Source organism: Rattus norvegicus, chromosome 4 (assembly GCF_021556685.1).
Source record: "Rattus norvegicus strain SHRSP/BbbUtx chromosome 4, alternate assembly SHRSP_T2T, whole genome shotgun sequence".
NCBI classification, from domain to species: Eukaryota; Metazoa; Chordata; class Mammalia; order Rodentia; family Muridae; genus Rattus; species Rattus norvegicus.
In genome coordinates, this window is record NC_141537.1 from 183,418,688 (window position 1) to 183,435,919 (window position 17,232).

General features: G+C 47.9%; 1 protein-coding gene across 5 annotated transcripts in view; it reads right to left on the bottom strand.

Annotated features, from left to right (window-relative positions):
* The window catches only part of Tmtc1 (transmembrane O-mannosyltransferase targeting cadherins 1), a 209,708-nt gene extending 193,624 nt beyond the window's left edge, over positions 1-16,084 (bottom strand). For all 5 annotated transcript variants that reach the window (XM_087658354.1, NM_001431791.1, XM_087658355.1 and 2 more), the window contains 1 exon segment: positions 15,662-16,084. In XM_087658354.1, coding sequence (XP_087514480.1) covers positions 15,662-15,960 — 299 coding nt within the window. In that variant the 5' untranslated portion in view covers positions 15,961-16,084.
* Positions 16,085-17,232: the final 1,148 nt, after the last annotated feature.

Here is a 17,232-nt window from a genome sequence, read left to right on the forward strand (position 1 = left end):
ATTTCCCAGAGCAGACAGGCTAGCAAGACTAGACAGAGTGGTAATCTCCGAGTACAGGGAGCAAAGGAAACCCTTCGTGAATGTGTTCTGTTGACATGGGCACTGCCGTGCCAAGGATTCCAAAGCCTCAGCCCCATGGGGATGGCACCTAAGGGGACTTGCTGTGAGCTGACCCTTCTCTCACGCTGGACCTAATACACATGCTGAGGTTTGGGTGACCAGGGGTTATTGGTGCCGTCCATCTGAGGGAAGGCAACACTATCTGATCCTGGCTTTCTTGTACCCATGTCTGTGTCTCTGTCCTTTCTTTATTCCCTCAGGGCTTGTAGTCAGGATTGTAGGACTGAACCTGTATGAGTCATGTTAAATAGGTTTGATTGAGACAGGGCTCAGTCAGTAATGTAGAAGAATGACTGAGGATGATTCCTACCATCAAGCTTGAACTTCCACAAACACACACACACACACACACTCACACACACACACACACACACACACAGAGAGAGAGAGAGAGAGAGAGAGAGAGAGAGAGAGAGAAATGGAAAAAAGGGGGAGAAAATGTGTACTTGCTGACTGACAATCCTAATCACAGAAAATTTCCATCATAAAATAAATATTTTTATACACATACCAACATGCCCATATCTTAGAGCATTATTTGTAAAATAACACAAACTAAAAGGAGTAAAAAGAGACACATGTAAGTGTGAGACAAAAATGCTAACAACATTTTCAAACATAACCTATCTGTGAGAAACAGCAAACAGAATCTCTGGTTCTGGAAGCCAACATGGGTGCACAGAAAAAAAGGGGGTTGCGTTTCATAATTTAATAGAAGAGGGGCTGTGATGGATGTTCTGCAGCTATGCTTTAACAGAGACATTTATCAAAATATCTTGAGGTCTGCCTACATACATGACAGCCTGGGATGGATTTGCAGCCTACACAGAGTGGGGACTAATACATCAATGTCCTCCTGGACTGAGACCTCCAGTGCCTGTCACAGTGCCCTGGTGTTATCTCTGATTGCCTAATGTCACTGCCAACCGCTCGAACGAAACTACAGAATCCACGTTTACAAAGATCACAAAAAATGCCAATGCTGAGAGGAGAAAAGTACACCAGAAAACTGACTGAGATCAGTGCCGTAAGTGTTCCTGTCGACACCATGCTGGGTGCTGAGACACACTGGGCACAACAAAACTAACTAAATACGTGTGTCCAGATTAGAACTGTTATACACATACTATGGCCCAGAAGGGGTTAATACCCTCACCTGAAAAAGTTAATATTCTTCAGCCATGGAAGCAGGACAAATCATCAACAGAAAGACAAGGAGCCACAGAACTCCAGTTCATCGTGCCAGTTTATTCAACAAGACACGCTAGGTGTCAACCACACGAGGAAGTGCCCAGCGATACAAAGAAAAGATATGCTGTCTCCTCTCGAAGGATTCCCAGAGCAGTGAGAGTAAGAAAGGAACATACTCTGATGGAACGGCGGAGCTCCAGCAACGGAAGGACCTGCCAGGTCAGAGCTTTCAATGAGGGAAATGTTCCCCAAGTGGAAAAGAGAGGCAAGACCCATGATACTCACTGAGGGGCAGCAGAGCTAAGAGAGCATCTTACACACTGGGGTCACTAACACAAGGGAGCTCCAGGGTGGCAGGGGCCCTCTGAAATGGAGTCTCAGGAAGATGATTTGGGGGACATGGGGAACAGAAGTGATCAGAGAGCAGGGATATGATGTTTGTGAAGCTCACAGCTTTGCTCTCCAGTGTCTGAAGCAAGCCTCACTCATGGATGTCACATGGTAAGTCCTGAAATAGATGGCGGACAGACAGACGGACAAATAAATGAAGCACTGAGACAATGCACTTACTCTAAGTCTACCTGAGGGGAAAGCAAGGTCTAACTATACCAAAAACAGACTCCCCAAGGCCAGGTTCCTCCTATATAGTTTTTATTTCACCTTTATACCTTTTAATATACTGTTTTAATATACTGTTTTAATCTGCCAAAAAAATGTTTTAGAGCAGATGTCTGCATACAAATATTTCTAATTTATCTCAAAATATTAGAAGACTTGACAACTCCAGGCTGGCTGTGCTACAGGGGAACATTTGGGTACCTGTTTCATTAGGACAAATGTTCACAGTTAGCCAGTCTCCACCAGTCTCTAATGAAATCCACTCATTTATCACAGCACAGGATTTCCCTTCTAGAAAAGAAGACAGTAGATTGTTTCTTGGGTCTCTATTTAGAATCACAAATGGGGGATGAAAATATAGGCAGAATGACTATTGTTTAAAAACAAGTATATGCCTAGAGAAGAAGGTAGTACCATGGTCCTATAAATGTAGAGTACTATACGCCAAAGAACACGAGCTCAGTCGCTCAGTTATGCAGTCAACTGACACCTCCAGCAGCTGAGACTTCAACTTGCAGAGGTACCCCATGAGGCCTGTGTCTAGGAAGATATAAACATCACATTGTCCTTGGTACAGTGCAGCTCACATCCGAGGCATTTACAGCTCTCTGTCTCCTATCCTCTACTCCACCACAGTTCTCCTGAGAGGAAAGAATCAGGTAGCTTTGCCTTCACTGAGGCACTAGAGTGATGCTGTTGATAGGACAACTATAGAGTGGAGAAGCTGTGAGCCCTTTATTTCTGCAAGGTGACTGTGATCTACACATGTAGAGGAACTGCCATGGAGAGGAGCTTTCCAATGTTTGTGAAGGGGTCCTTGGTTACAGAAGTTTGAATGCCAAACATGGTAGGAACATTCATGACAAGTAGCAGAAACAAATCTGATGCCAGAGGACTTGGACTACACCAGGGTCATGGGTGTGGGCAAGCCATCATGCTGAGGGAGCTGAGTGAAGTAGACAGGGTGGTCTAGAATGTTGCCTGACCTATGTACCAGGGAAATCCCAGGGACGTGTGTGTGTGTGTGTGTGTGTGTATGTTGTACATGTGTGTGAGTATGTGTGTAAGAATGTATGTGAGAATGTGTTGTAATTATCTATGTATGTGAGACTGTGTGAGAGTATATGTATGTGTATATGAATGTGTGTAAGTATGTATATGTGAGTGTATGTCTGCATTGTTTGACTGTGTGTATGTGTATGTATGTGTATGAGAGTGTGTGGATGTCTGTGAGAGTGTGAGTGTGTGTATGAGTGAGTGAGGGGAAGGGCACAGAAGTAGATTGGAGCCACCACTGTAGAAAGTCTCCCCTCTGGCCCAGTTTCCAGAGACAGCTCACTCATGGATTTGGAGCATTCAGACTGAAGTTCAGGGGCTCTGAGAATGAAGTCTGTATGTCCCCCAGCACAAGTCTCTCTTTCTAGGATGCATCCTGATTAAGTTTTGCCTTTCTTCTTCCCCTAGACTAGACTATATTCTTTAAAGAATGTAGAAAGAAAGTGAGAGTTTAACTAAGCTCCTGACTGTGAGAGGAGGAGGTGGAGAGCTGGCCCCTTCTGCCTTTGCTCTCCTTTGATGTCACATTATTTGACCTGACTTTTCCTGGGACCTGATGTGGCTGTCCTGGAGAACAACCAGTCTGATTGCTTTGAGTTCATGCCCTGTTCTCCTGGTCAGCTTCACAGAGTGACAGGAGGTTCAGAAGAGGAAGGGGGATCTCAGTCAGAGATGCCTGTTAAGGTTATTTGAGAGAAAAAAATCCTACTGCTTGTCCTAGTTCTAAAAGAGAAATAAAGCCTAAGTCAAATAAAATGAGAGATTCTTAGAGCTGAAAGGGAAAGATGGGCTTTTCCACTTCCAGTGCAATTTAAATTCATTTGTTTACTCAACAGAGTTCTTTTAGAATCTATTGTGCGCTGAATGCAGTGGATTTCAGTGATGGAGAGAAATTAGCTTCTTAAATCTCTGAAAAACTGCTTGCAACTCCTGAAGACAATCATTAGTGAGTTTTAGAAACGTGATTGAGCACCATCATGGTGGTACTCTCAGGATGATCTGGAGGCTGAGACACTGCTCTGGCTCGATGGTGTCACGGGATTGTCACCAGACTCTTGTGGGCCGTATGGGTCACCCAGATGCTTGTATCTCACTTTAAAGGTTGACCAGTTGTATTGGAGTTCTCTCGAGGTACTGAACCCATAGAATGTATACATAGTACAAAAGAGACTTATAGGGTTATGTTACATGGTAGGGGCTGGGTGACAATGGTGGAGAATCCTGTAGCTGCTCAGTCCCCAGAGCTAGGTGCCTGGGCAGTCCCCATCCTGGGATGAGGCCTGGAAGGTCCCAAATCCTCATTGGAAGGCCGAAGAAGTAGGATGTCAGCAGAGGACACACTCAGGAAGAAGCAGTAGCTGGCAGACCGTGTTTTGCTCTCCTTGGATCTCTTTGTGTCTTCTGTACTCCTTTGGACAAGTGACATCCACTTTGAGGATGGGTGTCTCCCCTCAACCCTTTCAGGAAACTGTCATAGAGGGGCCCTAGTTCTGTCCCCTAAGTGACGCTACATCCCATGGAGTTGGTGGTCCAGACAGATCAGCACACTTCAATGCTACTTCTCTCTCTCTCTCTCTCTCTCTCTCTCTCTCTCTCTCTCTCTCTCTCTCACACACACACACACACACACACACACACACACACACACACACACACACACACGTCCCTGGGATTTCCCTGGTACATAGGTCAGGCAACATTCTAGACCACCCTGTCTACTTCACTCAGCTCCCTCAGCATGATGGCTTGCCCACACCCATGACCCTGGTGTAGTCCAAGTCCTCTGGCATCAGATTTGTTTCTGCTACTTGTCATGAATGTTCCTACCATGTTTGGCATTCAAACTTCTGTAACCAAGGACCCCTTCACAAACATTGGAAAGCTCCTCTCCATGGCAGTTCCTCTACATGTGTAGATCACAGTCACCTTGCAGAAATAAAAGGCTCACAGCTTCTCCACTCTATAGTTGTCCTATCAACAGCATCACTCTAGTGCCTCAGTGAAGGCAAAGCTACCTGATTCTTTCCTCTCAGGAGAACTGTGGTGGAGTAGAGGATAGGAGACAGAGAGCTGTAAATGCCTCGGATGTGAGCTGCACTGTACCAAGGACAATGTGATGTTTATATCTTCCTAGACACAGGCCTCATGGGGTACTAGTGGTCACCAAACTTCTTTGTGTGACCTTCAGTTATGACTCCCTGCTCCCATCCCATCTTTTTTTATAATTTTTTTTTCAGAGCTGAGGACCGAACCCAGGGCCTTGTGCTTGCTAGGCAAGGGCTCTACCACTGAGCTAAATCCCCAACTGCTCCCATCCCATCTTAAGATAGTTGAAAGCATATATAGGGTGAAGTCTGAGGTCTGCACCCAGGCAGGAGAATAGCAAGCTCAGCAGAAAAGTCAGTGTGCACAGCAGTGAGCATTCTTTTCCCAAAAAAAAAAAAAAAAAAAAAAAAAAAACAAAGCTCAGCCAGGAAAAGGTGGGGAGGGGAGTATAGCCCCTTTATCATTTCTTTTGTGCATGTGCACATGTATGCAGAGATATGTGTGCATGTGAATTTGAAGAAGAACTTTAGCTGTCATTCCTCAGGTGCTATCAACCTAGATTTTGAGAGAGATCACCAAATGGACTAAGCTTGCCAGCCAGCAAGCCTCAAGAATCTGCCTGTCTCTGTCTCCCCAGTACTGGCATAGTATTAATAAGTATGGTATTGCTACTGCGCCTGGCCTTTAAATAAATGGGCGCTGGATGATTGCACTCAGGTCCTCATGCTTGCAAGGCAAGCATTCTGAGCTACCACCGTGACCCTCTGTCATGTCTGATATCTTTCCTGGGTGTACACAGCTCAGCCAGATTCACTGAACATACCCATTTTCCTCTGGCATTCCCCATCTGTAGCTGTCTTGTGACTCTCAAATGCTTGAAAATGGTTTGCAGGGTCAACTTAGATCATTCACCCAATTGACAACATCTGGGTCAGCTGATTTCCCCTGTGAGGCAAATCCCCCACTCATTCTAGATCTCTTCCACATTACCTCTAGTTCTAGAGACAAACCAACAAATCATTACTTCATCTGAAGAAACAAACTATGCAACTGAATGGAGCTCAGTCCTCTCATCTTCACTATGAGAAAGCTACTCCCTGGGAAAGGTGCCAACCACCATCACTGTCTCCTTGGCACTCCAAGAAATAACAGATTAAAGAGAAGGACATTAGAGGGTGGGACACAGTGTGGGGGGCAGGGGGTGGGGGACTGGTGACCACACAGGAAGGAGAACATGTTCAAGAAACCTGTCAAGAGAAACTCAGCAAGTAACTAGAACTCAATGCCACATATCTTTGCTACAGTTGCAACTGAGCTGTCAATTTTGCCACATATCTTCATTACAGTGTTAACTGAGCTGTTAATTTTGCCACATATCTTAGTAACAATTGTAACTGAGCTGCTAATTTTGCACTTACTTTCTTCAGAAATGGTGTGCTTTCTAGCACACCTGGACACACTGCCATTCTTTCAGGATCTATCCACAGTTAATGAATAACCCAGACTAGGCAGAGTTCTGACGGAACTCTTGACTCAAATATCAGAGTCGGAGGCTTTATTCCCCAAAGCACTGACCAGCTGGCTATAAAACAGAAGCTTCCCCCTTCTCTCTTCTGTCCTTCAAGGACTCTAGAATACCTTGCATTTAAGGATTGTTAAGGGAATTGCTGTTTGATGGGAGTTTGATAAAAACAAAACTCTGGACCACGGGGAGCTAGCTTTGCCTGACTGGAGGCCTGGGGAATCCTAAACACACATTTGCCAGCCCTCAAGATGCCCCTGGTTCAGGGCATCAGGGTAGCAGCATGTACGAGGGAAAGATGAGCAAAATTGGTCGGAGCTCAGGGTTTTACTAGGGCTTCATTATTTGGTCCACTTGATTGACACACGACTGAACTCAGTCTGTAGTCCCTTCCCCCTCCTTCTTCAAAGGAGAGGCAGAGGGGCTATTTCACAGCTCAAAGCCCAACCCTCTACTCATTACATTTTTAGCACTGCCAGCACCGTCTAATGCATGGGGCCTACACTGAGTCACCTACTCCTTGGGTGTGGTGAACCCATTAGCCCACTGCGAATATGAAATTCCTCACATTGAGAGATTCCAAGAAAGAAGGTTTCTCTGAAGTAACCCAAACCAAAAACCAGACCAAATCTAGATGGCGATATTAGAGCAAAGGAAGTCATAGCCCAGGCTAAATAAAGTAAAAGAAAATGTAGCCGAGGCTAGTACATTTGACAAGACTCAGGTCCTGGTGCTTCATGTGGTTACTTTGTAGAAAGCAGGACATTGGCAGGAATGGATCTTAATCCTCCAAAGGAAGAAGAGGATGGACTTCATTCTGGGCTTTGCCTCCAGCCTTGAACTTGTGGTATGCACTCTGTAGCTGTTTATGCTACCCTGGGGGAAAGGGTGAATGGTGCCAGCCTAAGGAGGGCCGTTCTCTCCACACGATAACTGAGAGACACAATCCTCCTTTAACAGCCAAAACTGTGGCACACAGGAACCTCAGGAATCCCTGCACTTCTTCCTCCACTTTTCTCTTTGAGAGAACAAGGAAAAAGGTAAATTAAGACAGAAAACTGGAGCTGGAGAGATGGCTTAAGAGCACTGACTGCTCTTCCAGGGGTCCTGAGTTCAATTCCCAGCAACTGCATGGTGGCTCACAGCCATCTGTAACGGGGTCTGATGCCCTCCTCTGGTGTGTCTGAGAACAGCGACAGTGTACTCACATACACGCACATAAAATAAGTAAATATTTAAAAATTAAATTAATAACTAATTAATTAATAAAAGACAGAAAACCGGGCTGGAGTGGTTAAGAGCTCCTGCTGCTTTTCCTGAGTTTGCTTCCCTGTCATGAGGCAACTTAAAACCTACCCATCACTGTAGCTCCAAGGATACCTGACAACACAGGTCAGGCAAAGTTCTACGTGTTATAGACAGCTCTCCGAGCCGTAACAGAACACTGAAACCAGGAACAAAAATGGTGTCGGCAGTCGGCTTATGGAAGGACTGGATAAGGGCGGTCTTTCAAATGGCCAGCGTGCTGAGTGTCTGACTCCTAGAAGGTGGTTCAGACCAGTGCTACTCGGGGGGAAAGGGTGAATGGGAAGAGTTCATGCCATGAGAGCTCTGACCTAAGCAGGGAAGGTGCAGTGCTGGACTAGTGATATAGGCAGGTGGAGTCTAGCTGGAGAAATAGAACACAGGGCAGGGGGTTCTTGGGGGCTGTATCTGGTCCCAGGTTCCTCTCTGTCTCATTCTATGCTTCCTGCTACATGTGGTGGCAACTCTTCTCTGTAATACCCTTCTGCCATGATGATGCTCTGCTTTACGTAGGCCCAGAAACCCATAGAGCCAGGCAATCATTCACTGTGAGCTAAAATATAACCTCCCTCCCTCCTTCCCTTCCTACTTTCCTTCCTCCCTCCTCTCTCCCTCCCTGTCTGCCTGCCTCCTTCCCTGTCTGCCTGCCTCCCTCCCTTCATCCTTCCCTTCCTTCCTTCCTCCCCCTCCCTTTCTCCCTCTCTGCCTCTGTCCCTCCTTCCCTCCCTTCCTTTCTTCTTTAAACTAATCTCAGGTGTCTGTCACAGTGCTGAAAAGGAGACTAACAGACCAGCATAAGAAAGTGAAAGTAAAACACAGGGGGTATACAGATCAGGAGTCCTGGGAATGCCTCTATGACAACGTGATGTCTGAGCAGACACTGGAGGTACAGAGAAAGCTGGCCCTGCCCAGCATGGGGAGGGCTTTCTAGGAGAAGACAGGACAGCCACAGCAGCAGTCTGCTCTGTGAAGGAGTAAAGGCTCCAGGGTGCTGGGTGGAGATGACAGCTTAGACCTCAGGGTGGAGTCCAGGACTTTGCAGTGAGAAGCCACGTCTTATCAGTGAGAGAGACACAGTACCATTCCTTTGGCATGAGCAAACATTCCTCAGTCCTCATAAAGACGAATGGCTAGACTCAAATCTGGAAAAAATAAGACTGTGGCTACAAAGAAAAATAGAAGGATATTTGTCGATAAAAACAGACTGCATTTGAAGGCATTCCCCGATTTCCTTTGGGGACAAACTTGTAAAAACCCCCACACTCTAGAACTCTGTTCCCAGCTTCCTATACAACCAAACTGAGGTCTCAACCATAAGACACGATCACAGTCTCTACCTCCAGGGTTTTGTTTTGTTTTTTTTTTTTTTTTTTTTTTTTTTTTTTTTTTTTTTTTTTTTTTTTTGTCGTATAGAAGTTTCAAAGTTTGAGGGTTTTTTATTTAATATTTTTTTTATTGATTCTTTGTGAATTTCACATCATGCACCCCAATCCCATTCATCTCCCTGTCCCTTTGTACCCACCCTCCACCCTTGCAACCTCCTCTTGGAATTAAAAGAAAAAAAGTCTCCTAGTGGAAGCTGAAATGTGTGACAGTGTGTCCCTTTATCAACACATCTTCACTTGCAATGAGTCATTTGTCTGGTCCGAGGCCTCGGGCTCCTGCTACACCATCAATACTGGATCCTCTAGGGGACTCCTCTAAGATTTCCTGTTGCTGTCTTGTGTCATGGAGGTCCTGCAGCTTTGGATCTGCAGAACCAGCCCTTTTATATGTTTTAGCTCTTGATAGATGGGGTAGGCCAGCCCAACGACCTGCATTTGAGGCTGGTGATAGCTGAGTTGGTCAGCCCACCAGCTCTCCTGCTCCCACACCATCAGGGTGAGCTTTCCAGCACTGCCCTGGCTAGCTCACCCAATGCTGCAGTTGGCAAGGGGTAGATAGGGCCAGCTCTCCTGTCCTCATGCTGTAGGGGCAGCTCAACCAAGCCCACTTCAGCAAAGTCAACTCTGTTGTGCTGCCTAGGGCCTGCTCTCCCAAACCCTATAGACAGGGGCTGGACCAGATCTTCATGACCTCAGGGCTGGGTGGTTTTGTTTGTTTGTTCTCTAAGACCATTTCCCTCCTGCCCCACCAGAGTTTTTACTGCCTTCAATCCTTTTTTTTACTTGCCTGTGTCTCCATCGAGGAACACCCTGGCTACCTTAATCAAACATCCCAGACCATCTTCATTGTCTAGAATAGGACAGAGAGCAGTTGTCACCCTTGCAGAGAGACAGACTGCCTGTCAATGAGACCTCAAAGAGGACAGTAGGAGTAGACACAAGATGAACCTCTCATGGTTCTTGAGTGTAGGTGATGGTAGCTAATGCTTGCACATTCTTAGAGCTGGCAGAATGCTATGGCTACTCGATGCAAACTCCTGGTAAAATCTGTCATTATCAAGCATTCAAGCATTGTGGGCCCCCACAGCACACACGGCACAGAACACTAGCATATTCTATTTTTTAGCTCTGACATTTAAACCACCCACTTCACTTTTATGATTTATGTCAGCATCAGGAGCGCTCAGTAAAACTTTATAGCAAACAGTGATCTAATAGCCTAAACACGGAAAGAAAAACCAGGAGTTTAAGGTCCTGTAATTATCCTTAGCTTCCCCATCTTCAGTGCCGAAGACCTCGGGTTCTTGAGGCAGGTTCTGCTCACTGACTGAAATGGAAATTTCCACAGGAACTTCTTCCCAAGAGGATAAAATGAAAACGCTAAGTACCTTTTAAATCAATCAAAGCAATTTTCAAGGGGCGTTATGGGCACTGTGGCCTTCGATTCTGTCAGTTCAGTATCTACAGAGAAGCTTAATGCATTCCCCCTGATTTCAGAGGTAGTGTCCAGGGTGGGGAAGGATATTATGTCTTCACAGGAAAATGGATGAAACCAGACACCAGGAAAAACAACTATCAGATGTTTCCTCTCATAGGTGGAACTTGGATTTTATAGAGATACACACACACACACACACACGCACACGCACACGCACACAGCATCCAGGTGAGCCTGGAGAAGAGGTAAGGGACCAACGGGTGGGGCAGCCAGGAGAAAGGGGAGAACATGAACTATACAGGATACACTTGAGTGAATGAGTGAAAACAGTCTGTGTGAAGACCCTCTGACCCCAGTTATGTACACTGAATAAACACCAATAGAAAAGAAATTAGGGATAAAAACAAGCAGAATCAAAAGAGAGTGAGGTCTGTGGAGTAAGGGAAACACTGCTTTGCTTCTCCTTCCATCTAAAAATACTCCTGTACGTCCTTGCTCACGAGTGTTTGAGAAGACTGGGCGTGAGGTCTGACGAGTTAGCACCACAGATATATCACATGCCAGGATACCCCTTTCTCACAGCTCTGAGGCTCCATCTTGACGAGGAGAACTTGCGGAAGACCTGACTCTCATACCTTCGCTGGCACCCTCAGCAACTGAGGAGGAGCTGAGGGAGGCTGCAGGCCTGCAACCGAGCTTCTGACGTCACCACCAGGGGTAGTCAGCACGAGACCTCACAGCCTGAAAACCTGCACCAACCTTCAAGCCTGATCATGGCCACTCCACTCCCACCTTCAAGACCCCTCAGAAATGTCTGCTGGGGCCAGCCCTCACTCAGAGTCGCCCTAGGAAGGGGGTTCTAGAAGCAGTCCCAGTGTAGGTAGCTAAAGTGATGGAGAACAATCCCATCACACCTTGTGGACCCTGAAACTGTTATGATCTGGTAAACTCCTCCTCAGTCACCTTGATCCTTTACGTGAGAAACCTGATCAGGCTGGTTACTAAACAGGTGTTATTCTTTATACAGAGCATTGCCAGGAGAAAAAAGAGAATTATGTATGACTTGATTATGTTTGCTCTTAGGGAAGGTGCTATCTCCCAGGCACTATGTGACACTCGTTCAATGTCTCGAGGATATAAACTTACTTTTACTAAAAGGAGAAAAGACTTTAAATATTGATTTGGGGTTCTCTGAGAACCCCAAAATGAGAGAAAAATGGATAAAGTACGGGACAGCTACAGAGCAGCATACCACTCCGAAGTGAAAAGGAATGAACTCTTCACTGCACACAACTGTCTGAAGAAAGCTCTGGAGGAATGCTGAGAGACAGAGAGATGAGGGCGGGGTCTCAATAAAGCATACGTTAAACAATTTTGCTATATGACATTGAGATGACAGAACTATAGAGATGGGGGATTAGTGGTCGCCATGGGCCACGTGGGTGTTTTATTAATTAGGTGTTAGAGCTTAGGTGCTGCGATGGGGAAGTATAGAGTCCACGAGATAGAAGTGTTCTAGGCATTGTGACTGTGGTAGAGTTTCAGAAATAGATGCCTGTCCTAAAACTGCAGAGAACTGAATATACACCAAGATAAACAAAATGCTCATTCAAAAGCCAATGAAATTTAGGGGGTGGATGTATCTCATAGATTATATCAACATTAATTTCCTAGCACCCAGGAAACACCCACAATGGGCTGAATATTCCCACGTCAATCACTCATTAAGAAAGTGCCTTTCAGGCTTGCCTATGGCCTGACATTATGGAGGCATTTTCTCAATTGAAGTTATCTCCCTCAAGACGACTCTAACTTGTGTCAAGTTGGCATAAGAACCAGCTAGGACACTAGGCCAATGCTTGATCCAAATAAAACAGTTTTCCTTCTTGCAGGTTCAAGTTATGTAGATCTAACCAGGCATGGTGACTCACGGAATGTGTAATCTCAGCCCGAGGAAGCCGAGGCAGGATTATGATCAGTAAAGAGATAGCCTGAGCTACATAGTGAATCCCAAGCCAGCCCAAGCTATGGAGTGAGAGCATATCTCAAGAAACAAACAAACAAAAAACAAAAACAAAACAGAACAGAACAAAAACATTTAAAAAAGAGAGAGAGAAGGTAAAGAGAAAAAAAGAAAAAGAAAAACTTAAGCTTCTTGCTGCTACACATTACATGGGGCACACCTCATTTACTGTAGAAGAGTTGGCCACTCTAACTGAAAGGGACCAAAGGAGCAGAGGGGACTGGGCTGCTGCTGCTGCTGCTTTCTCTTTCTCTTCCAGATGAGGTAGCTACTCCAAGTCACACCCTGCTGCTCTCTAGACTCACAACTCAAATGGCTCATTAAAAAAAAGGGGGGGGGGGTGTGGGGATTTAGCTCAGTGGTAGAGTGCTTGCCTAGCAAGCACAAGGCCCTGGGTTCGGTCCCCAGCTCCGAAAAAAAGAAAAAGAAAAAAAAGAGGGAGAGATTTCTCTGTGTCTCTACTTGCTTTCTATTGCTGTATAAACACAACACAACACACACACACACATTTATATATGTAGACATAGATGTATGTGTGTACGTGTGGGGTGTGTGTGTGTGTGTGTGTGTGCGTGTGCACGCGCATGTGTAAAAAAAGGTTTATTTACCTTACACATCTGGACCACAGTCCCATCATTTAGGGAAGTGAAGACAGGAACCAACATGGAGGTGCGCGCTTACTGGCTTGCTCAGACCAGGAACGACACTACCCACAGTGAGCTCCCACATCAATCATTAATCAAGGAAATACCGGCCCAGGTTCACCTACAGACCAATCTGATGGGACCATCATTTCTCAATTGAGTTTTCCTCTTTCTAGATGACCCTAGCTTGTGACAAGTTGAGAAAGGAGAGAGAGAGCGAGAGAGAGAGAGAGAGAGAGAGAGACCAAACAACCAAAAAAACAACAAAAGCCCAAAAACAACAAAAGCCCCAAACCAAAGAGCAACCGTCTTAGACACCATATCCTTCCTTTCCCCTACTTGGCCGCCCTGCTCATCCCCACCCTCTTTCTATCTCCACCTCCTTCCTCAGGTTGGGGTTGGGGTATGAAGTCAAGCTAGTGAGAAAAGGTGGAGTTGCTCCACAGCCCTTCCTCCTCTGCCCTGGCGCAGTTCCTATTAGGAACTATTAAAAGCACTTGGACAGCCAGCACCTTACCATCCTCCAGCAGGCATTCAACCCTGGCGCTTTAAATGGAAACTGTTCAGGCCAGGGACCAGGGCAGGCTTCAGGGCTGTAAAAAGCCCGCATGTGGAGTGCAATGAGCTTATACACCTTCAAATTAATCAACAGCCTCACCCAGTCCATGAAAACGCCTATCGCCCATCCAGTGTAAAAGGAAGCGTTCCTAGTTTTATGGTTTAAAAAAAGTAAAAAAAGCACTTGGGAAATTAAAAGGGCTGAGAAACTCTGCAGTCAAGCCTATCTTCGGGATGAAAACTGACACAACTTTCCAAAGATAAATGTTTATAAAACATCTCCTTGGGAGTCAGACGTGTTATTTTCTCGCCCTCTTTAAAACATTGGTTTATTTGAAAGAATTACGTGAAAGCCAACTGCAGGTTTTCCTTTTCTCTCCAAAGCCCTGGGCCTGAAGGCTCGTGCTAACTGTTGTTTTGCCAGCTGTCCCCAGAGATCAGTGCCATAAACTATGGCTCCTATGACAAAGATTTGAAAACGAGTTAATACGGGGCTAATACCCGGTGAGCTGCTGTGTCCTGCCAGCTCAAACGCGGAGTCAAGTTACAGTGAATGGAGTTCAGCTGTTTGGTTCCAACCGGTCCTTTCCCCAGGATTTAAGCAGATACACCACCCTACCAATGCGTACTCTCGGTCCGAACTCGCTACTTCACACCAGGAATGCTGAGTCACGGTTCCGGAGCTGGGGAAGGGGCTCTCTGCGTCCCTCCACCTTGCGCGTTCTCTCAGTGTGGGTCCCGGGGGCTGGGCGCAGCACCGCGGATGCAGCGGCTAGGGCTGGAGATGCTCGAGTTAGGGAAGCTATCAGCAGCCCAAGTACGCAAAGCCGGCTGCTCAGAGTAGGGTGCCTGACCCTTCTCCCCAGCTCCTGCCTGGAACACTCAGAGCCCAGCATCTCGAGGAGCATCCTAGGCCACCTGATCCGGTGCTCTTTACTCCTTATCTGCCCAGCAGTACAACCTCCCTGGAGAAGCTGACAACTTGGAGCATCGCCACCATCTGGAACCCGCTAATCCCGAGTAGGAAAGACTCCAGTGAGAAGTCACGTCTGCCATCCCTGAAGCCCCGGAGATGTAACAGGGAGAACTCGGTCCCAGCTCCGCACCCAGGAAGCGCGGGAGATCCTAGGTTTAGCTGGGAGGACAAGGGGCAGAGCAGAGATCTCCCTGAGTAGCGCGGAGAGAACCCAAAACAGAGCCAGAAGAAAACGGTGTAGTGCTTCAGCACCGGAGCAGAGCCTTGAGAACCTGAAGCTATCCCGAGTAAGGATAAGAGGCAGAATCAGGAGGATTCAGGACTGAACCTAAAGCAACAGGATCAGACTCCGAACCGGGAGGACCAGAGCGACGAGGTCTCGGGGCAGAGCGGAGAGAACCTCCTTCAGAGAATCTGGGGCTGAGCTGACAGAATACTAGAGTCTGGAGGGTCTGGGACAGACCCTGGAGGACCCAGAGCCTAGCAGAGAGCACTTAAGATAGGAGTATCAAGCATAGAGCCCAGAGAACCTGGGGCAGAAACTGGAGGACCGAGCAGGACACAAAAGCAAGCGTAAAACCAGGCTGAGCAGCCAGAACTCGAGGTAAATCCGGGAGAATCTGGCTGACGGCAAGAGGACCTGGGGTAGAGCCGGGAGAACCTAGCTGAAAGGGGAGAACAACCTAGAGGAGGTACCGAGGGACCTGTCAAAAGTGCCCCCGCAGTGCCATCCCTTCTCCAGGGACAGGTGTCTAGCCCCCAGGACACACAGGGCTCACCTGAAGGACAGCACGCATAGCGGCCGATAGGACTTGTGGCTGGTGCTGTCCGCCAGGCCCTTGCCCCAGAAGTCGTTAGCGAAGACAGCCCAGCGCAGCGGAGCCCCGGGTCGCACGTCGGGGTTGTTCACGATCGCCCACACATCGTCGTGCACAAACTCGCCCCGCAGCGAGCGGCCGTAGCAAAGGCAGCTGGCCCCAGTTAGCAGCGCCGCGGCCCCGGCTGGAACCAGCCCCCAGCGCGGGCGCCGCGAGGGCGCGCGCTCCCCGCCGCCGCGGTCCCCGCGGGTCACCAGCATCGCACCGCCCGCACGGCCGCTCCCGCGCGGCGCGCATCCTCTCCGGCCGGGACCCGGGCGCGCGGCGGCCTGCTTGGCTCGGGCATCGCGCGCCTAATGTCCCCGCCCGGGCGCCCGGTGCTCCGCCGCCGCGGTGGCCCAGCTGCAAATAAACAGCGATCCCCCCGCCTCCCCGGGCCATCGCCGCCGCCTCCGCCCACTGCGCATGCCCGCTTGCGCGCCTCCGCCTCCTGGATCCTGGGACCTGAGGTCCCCAACACCTGGCCTCTACCCGCTGGCGCTGCGTCCCAGACGGCCAGAGCGCGCAGGTGGAGTGGGTTGCTGCAGGGCTTGGGGGGAACACTCGAGAAGGCCACCCAGGGTCCCACCCGATACGCCCAGCTGCTCTCCCAAACCTGTTCCCTGCCTATCTCAGCTTCGGAGGGGCAGATCTCCGCCGCCTCCCGGCCGCAAGTCGGCAGGCTTGTCAGGTACTCAGTCTGCACCCCAACACCCTCTCTCCCAGGGGGCGTGAGCGATTCGACACCAGCAGGACAGCTAAAAGACAAGGCCAGCACCCGCGGGGCTTGAAGTCTTCCGCCGTGCTATCCCCAGACCTGGGAATGCAACGCGCGCAGCAGTCCCTTTCCCCAAAGCCCAGGGGCGCATCCTGGGCTGTGGACTGTCTCTTTGCCCGTTTCTGCAGCTGCTTATAAGCCCCGGGTTTATTTCCATACGGGAAGCTTTTCCTTTTGTTTTTCCCCTTAAAGTCTTAAGCAACGAGGGAGGCGCCGAACATTACTTCTGGCTTTCTTTTGGTTTTGGTTTTGAGACACTGTCTTAGGCTGTCATTCAGGCAGTCCCGGCATTCAGGATATGGGAGCCAGGCTGAGCTCTAATCCTAGAATACCCCTTGCCTCAGCCGCCCAGGCCAGCTACTTTACCTGCTGTCTTACTGGTTGGATCTCTTGGGTATAATTACTGTCTTCTGGGTAGTGCATGCAAGACTGCCTTCACCCTTCAATACAAATTAAAACTATGAGCCTTGGCATTGCCTCTGGCTCAGAAACTTCCTGTCTTTCTCGAAATTGTTCTACTTTTGAATGCCAATCAAAATAAATAAATGAGTTACTCTAGAAAAACACGGATTCCTCCTAGTATTGAAAAGCCCATTGGTTTTTTCGGGCCACTTTTGAATGGACATGGCTTTATTACTGAAATTAACTGAGACTTCTGTACAACCAGACCCCAAACCTCAAAATAAAGTCGTCATTAAAACAAAACAAACTTTTG